The 6,000-nt window shown below is 39.9% G+C and overlaps 1 protein-coding gene across 3 annotated transcripts in view; it reads left to right on the forward strand.

Moving 5' to 3' along the window:
• The window catches only part of HECA (hdc homolog, cell cycle regulator), a 43,870-nt gene extending 37,870 nt beyond the window's left edge, over positions 1-6,000 (forward strand). For all 3 annotated transcript variants that reach the window (XM_044769215.2, XM_070506232.1, XM_070506238.1), the window contains exon 4: positions 2,437-6,000. In XM_044769215.2, the coding sequence (XP_044625150.2) occupies positions 2,437-2,601 (165 nt within the window). In that variant the 3' untranslated portion in view covers positions 2,602-6,000. The remainder of the gene's footprint in view (positions 1-2,436) is intronic.

Raw genomic sequence — 6,000 nt, forward strand, 5'->3', positions numbered from 1 at the left:
AGAGCTGCAGTCCCCAAATCCCTGTGACAGGAGGCGTTCTCCGATGCTAGGAGAGCCTCTGAATGCTAGCTGCCCTCAGGAGGCAAGGGAAGCGTGACACGAGAAGGCATGTCACATAAGTCCACAGAAACACAGGAGAAAAACCAAAATCCTTGGAAATGTCTCAGTTTATTTCCACGGCTTGGGGAAAGGAAATCACTTGTTCTGTAATTCCCTGATTTTCATGGGTAAGAGAGAGATTTCCCTTCACTCTTTAGTGACCAAGCCCGGCTTTTAATATAAGTAACTGACAAACACTTCATTAGTTACTCCAGTTTTGTATCTTTAGCATTATGGTTTGACTTTTATAAAGAGAATATCCTTCTATTAGCAGTTTATTCAGAAGATAACTGTCGGTTGAATTAAAAGGTGGGCAGAGTCATAATTCAGTTCTATTTCGTCTATATTAATGATCTCAGAAGAAGATTATGGCCCCGAGACCCTGCAGTGGTCCTTCGTAGCCTGCCGTTTAATGCTATAGGATTGACAACTTTTATGCTGTTCTAATATATGGACCACATTCCCTTTTTTAAACTTAGCCCTGGAAATGAGATATCATAGTCTTTTAGTTACTCACTGTAGCATTTTTCTTTTTCTTTAGATTGGCACTTGAGCTAACATCTGTTGCCAGTCTTCCTTTTTTTCTTTTCCTCCTCCTTCTCCCCAAAGCCCCCCCAGTATGTAGTTGTATATTCTAGTTGTAGGTCCTTCTGGTTGTGCTGTGTGGGACACTGCCTCAGCATGGCCTGATGAGTGGTGCCGTGTCCACGCCCAGGATCCAAACCGATGAAACCCTGGGCTGCTGAAGCGAAGCATGCAAACTTAACCACTCGGCCATGGGGCTAGCCCCCTCACTGGAGCATTTTATAATATGCACTGTCCCTTAATGCCAGCTCTTGAGATGAGAGAAATGAAACGAAATGGTTCCCTCCCTTTGCACACACACCACAAACAGTTATCTTTTAGAGAAATGAGGAAGTAGGAGAATGTTTGGGTCTGTCCCTCATAGACTGTGAGCACCAGAAAGGCCCTGGAGATCTAGTCCAGCTCCTTATTTTCCACGTACAACAGAGGCCTAAATCATTGCAGTGTTTACCAGGTCCACACAGATGTGTCACAGCCATGAGTAAAGCCTGTTGCCTCCCAGTCTGGTGTTCTTTCTGCTACGGCACTGACAGATGGTGGGATTATTTGCTGTCTTTAGGTAGGAAAGCAGAATGTCGTCCTGCCACACTCAGCCTATTGCCATACTGTATATTTCTTCCTTAAAACAGTTGAAGCCCAGACCTTTATTTTCTGATCCTCTACTGAAATGGAAAACATATTTGATTACTGTTTAGTTTAAAAAAAAAAAGTCAATTAACTATATTCACTGTGTAGGGTTAGGGTTAGACACCACCAAGGAATAAGAAGAGTCTACAATAACCAGTCATTAGTTAGGAGAAACGAATAACAGGATAAAGAGAGAGCTTTGCTCAGAAAGATCAGTCTGTTAAAGGATGTTTCTTTCCAGTTACAGAAAGGTTGTCCATGCAATAAGTGAGTGTGGCCCTGGGGAAGCTCCTTTGGTCCAAATTGCAGCCTTTCTGCTTCCTGACCTGTGGTCTTGGGCATGCTCCTTTCTCACCAGGTGCCTCAGTTTCATCATCTAAAAGTCACATGCTACTGCCTACCTCAGAGGAGTGTTTTGAGGACGAAATGGGATTATACTTCCTAATACATTTTTAGAATGAATCTAAATTGAGAGTCTGCTGTATTTATAATTTCTGGTTATTTACTTCAGTCTTGGGGCTTATTGCTCCAAGCTTAATATTGTGCTGTGAGAGAAAGGCCAGGCATGAATGAAGATAGAATCTGCTAGTGGGTCCAGAAGCCTCAGGGTAAACATAGCACTTCTTCCTGGATTATTAATTTTACTAGAATATTTTAGGGAAATTTTATTTTTACATCAAAGAAAACACAAGTGTAGTAAGGAGAAAAGTGAAAAATGAATTTTTAAAATAACCTCAGAATCTTCAAAAAAGTTTCCTGCAGGTTTGGGTGAGGGACATCAGCTTCAGCCACTCTTTAAAATCCAGGGGGAAGGGGTTTCCAATTGTTAGGGGGACTTTAGTGGAGAAGTTTACAAGTTTAGAATTTTCTTCTTACCAGTAGATGAAACTACTAGTGGAGCTACGTATCAGAAAAGAAATTAGGAGTTGTCAGTCTTGCAGACTCATCCTGCATCCTGGAATGTACATCTTGTGCCTTGCATACCCTGTTTTTGGTAATAAAGGGGACTCTTCACTAAACTCTTATCAGTTCTCCAGAAGTGACAGTCTGGCATTTTGGTTGGGGTGACTTTGATAGTGTTGTGGGGCAGAAGGGTGGTGGCTGACGGTGTCCGTGTTCCCCCAGGCCCGCCTGAACTGCAAGCACTGCGGGAAGCCCGTGATCGACGTGCGGATCGGGATGCAGTACTTCTCCGAGTACAGCAACGTCCAGCAGTGTCCACACTGTGGGAACCTGGACTACCATTTCGTGAAGCCATTTTCCTCCTTCAAAGTTCTTGAAGCTTATTGATGAAAGCTTTGCTTTAGTAATAGCTATTTTATTGATATTATTACTTTATTACATATCTTTTATAGGGAAACATTCTGTGACATTAATTTCTTTTCTAATTTAACAGAGAGTTCCTTTGTGTGTGTGCCACTAAAATGGGGCTGCCCCTTGCCCTCTCTTGACTCCTGAGTGTCAGTCTTTGGTCCTGACCAGAGCCCAAATGGGTCCCCTGTGAGTCTGGGGTAGCAGTTCGGTATCCCTGAGAGTCAGTCTCTCAGGCAGCTTTGAAGGTCATGGGGGGATGGGGTGAGTTGAGGAAGGGATTACGTGGCTATAAACTAAGAGCATGGTAGGAGTGCGAGGAAGCTTTTACTGAAGTGCTAACCGTCTGAAGACCCACTTCTAGATCTTCTCTGGGCCTTGGAAAACCATGTGACACATGAATGTAAGCCTGTGCCTGGAGAGCTGACAGTGTTAGTCTGTCCTGTGGTGGCGTTCGGCCGCACGCACTGTCCTGCAGTTTACCCTCACAGACAGGTTATTTGAGTGGACACGAGTGCTGTTTCTGTCACTGTTGTGGTTTGTCTGTTTTCATACTGAAAATAATATCCAAATTATAAGATATATGAAAGCTATTGGTGTTGCAAATATCTGTAGCTAAGCCATCCTAGAACAGAGCGAATATACTAAATGAATGTGGAAATGGTGACACTGATTCAAGAGGGCAAAAGGGCAGACCCCCGTCATTTGAATTGAGTCTTTGAAGTTGGTCTCCTTAGCTCTTAAGGAAGATCGGGAATGACTCGATTTGGGCGGTACTGATTTATATAGATTGCACTGTCGAAGTGCCCTGTGAACTCCTCCCGGGCAGTACTCACAGCACAGACCCTAACTGGGGAGTTTCAGAACAGTCATTGCCATCGTTATCTTCCCCAAAATTGCTCACAGCCACATTTTACCCATTTAATATTGAGTTTCCAAAATCTAAGATTTGACCCTAGGAAGGAAAGGAAAATATTGTTTGTGAGGATATGAAGAAAAGAATAATTTTAATATTTTCTTTTTAAGTGTATTCATTTTGGAAAATCACTGATTGCAATGTATAACAATATGTTTGAAAATAGATCATTTTAAAGATCCCCATGGTACGTTACCATTGGTGAAACAAGATGATAATTTATGTAACTGTATTAGCCAGAGCATTGGGCTTCCAAAATACAGCCTTCTGTTCATTAGATCTTGAGGATTTTAATAGATTGACACCCCATACCTTATAGAATTGGAGTTGGAATATGATTTCTCAAAAATGAATTTGATAATTTCAAGTATAATATGCATATGTGCCAAAAGAATGCTGCAAATATAATTATGGGTAGCCAAATTTGGGGTTATGTGAACATTTTATATTGCTCATTTTGTTTATGTAATTTTTTTTCTCGGAAAAACAGTTGTTTTTCCTCTCAGAAGTGTTTAGGCATTATTGCACGTGAGTTTCAGTTCTGCTACATGAAATGTTAGCTGTTTTGTTTGAAGCAGCACAGCACTAAAGAAACAGTATTGTTGACTAATATGCTTCGTCTTTCAGTTTGGATGGTTGTAATTCAGTTTACCACATCTAGTTTGGTGTTTGATGATCTGAAAAATATTTCACAGTGAGGGCAATGCTCAGTGCCTGGAAGAAGCAGACAGTCATTATTGGTCTGACAATATTTGATGCAACTGAAAGAGCTCCATGGACATGACCCTTGCACATTTGTCTGTAATACACAATGCTGTCATTGAATTGTTTCCCTGTTGATTCTCTCATGTACCCAAGTATAAAAATTGGTAAGTTTCTCTTGTCTTCAGAGTACCATTAGGATTTTATTTCTGAATTTAAAATGAATATTAAAATATTTGTAATGCTGTTCTTTAACCTGCCTAAATTTTTATAGAGAAGCCTGCTAATATTGTTGTCCTCAAACTTAAAGTTTCCACAAAGATCTCATTCAGCAAGCTCCTCAGTCTAAAACCGCTGTGAGTGTTGTGTATGATGCATTTAGTATTTTCTACTTGTATTGTTTGCTATTCCCTGAAAAGTAAATATGATGAGATTTCACTGTAATTGGGTGAAATTTGCTTTTGGCCTTTATTTTAATGATAAAATTAGGATTCTCTGGATGCTGCAGTTATGTAAAAGGAGAGACCTGGGTATCATATCTGAGGATATCTTTTGCCTTTAAGGCATTGCATTCTCATCTAAAAGGGATAATTTGGCTGATCTTAGAATAAAATATAGTTGAGTGTGCAACAATGTGAAGAATAAATCTTATTTTGGAAATCTGATGACCTTAATATTTTCCTCATGGTTTTCTCCAAGTACTTAGCTCTGAGTACCTTAATGGGAATTGGAATATGTCAAAAAAGAAAATTATTTGTGATGTGGTTTGGATATTAGTCAGCCAAGAGATCTCTTTTCTGATGAGCAGTGTTCAATAATGTGAACCACTCATAAGTGACTAGTAATGTCAATGTGATTTTTCATCTCTAACTTTTTTTATCATTTATTTTAAGGAGTTACATAACTTGAACAAACAAAACTATCTGCTTTAGTTTAGTGAGAAGACTTTCTGACAGTCTTGTCGTTTTCTCTTTAGACCAGCTCAGCTCTCCACTCTTCTGGTTGCATCTGAAGCAGTTGATAGACTGGATTTAGCCCTTAAGAGAGAGACATTGGCCATGACAGTGGGGAGTGGGGTGAATTATCCCATTCTAATTAAGAAAGAGCTTTCCCAAAATAGTCTCTAATTTCCAGTTTTTGTAAAAGAAGTTCGTTTTTGGAGTAAAAAGTATTTTCATATCTGTTTGGGGGAAGTTAACGCATCAGGAAAGAATATTATTAGGTGTTTAAACCCTGAAACAAACATATACTGATGCATAACTTAGTAGATCACCGAAACTAACTTGCTGAAATCTTTGGTTTTGTCCTGTGAGACCAGTGCTTGACATCGTCTGTTCTCCTGAGCCCAGTTGGTGGCTCCAGTTTGCTTTTCTCTTCGGTCTCGTGGTAGCAGCCTTGGTCGTTTTCGTTGGAGGTTGGAGAGGAGCTGAGGAGAAAGTGCTCTTCGGGGTTTTGATTCCTCTACTAGGACGCTGCCTAAACCAGCTCATCTCAATGTCCTGTTGACTTTATTATTATTCCGGGTAGTTGAAAGAAAAGAAAATGGATGGACGTCATTAAAACCAGCTCAAAAATATATTCTTGTCAGTAAAGATTTCTTGTCGAGATGTCTTGGATTGCACTTTCGTGGAGGGAAGACAGTGTAAATAGTTAAAGAATGTTGATAAAATTGAAACATTTGGTTATGGAATTGTGTGTGGTGTTAGAAGGTTTCTGTTTGTGAAATGTATGTATTAAAATAATAAAATTTCAGAAACTAA

The sequence above is a fragment of the Equus asinus genome, chromosome 1 (assembly GCF_041296235.1).
Source record: "Equus asinus isolate D_3611 breed Donkey chromosome 1, EquAss-T2T_v2, whole genome shotgun sequence".
In the NCBI taxonomy this organism is placed as follows: domain Eukaryota; kingdom Metazoa; phylum Chordata; class Mammalia; order Perissodactyla; family Equidae; genus Equus; species Equus asinus.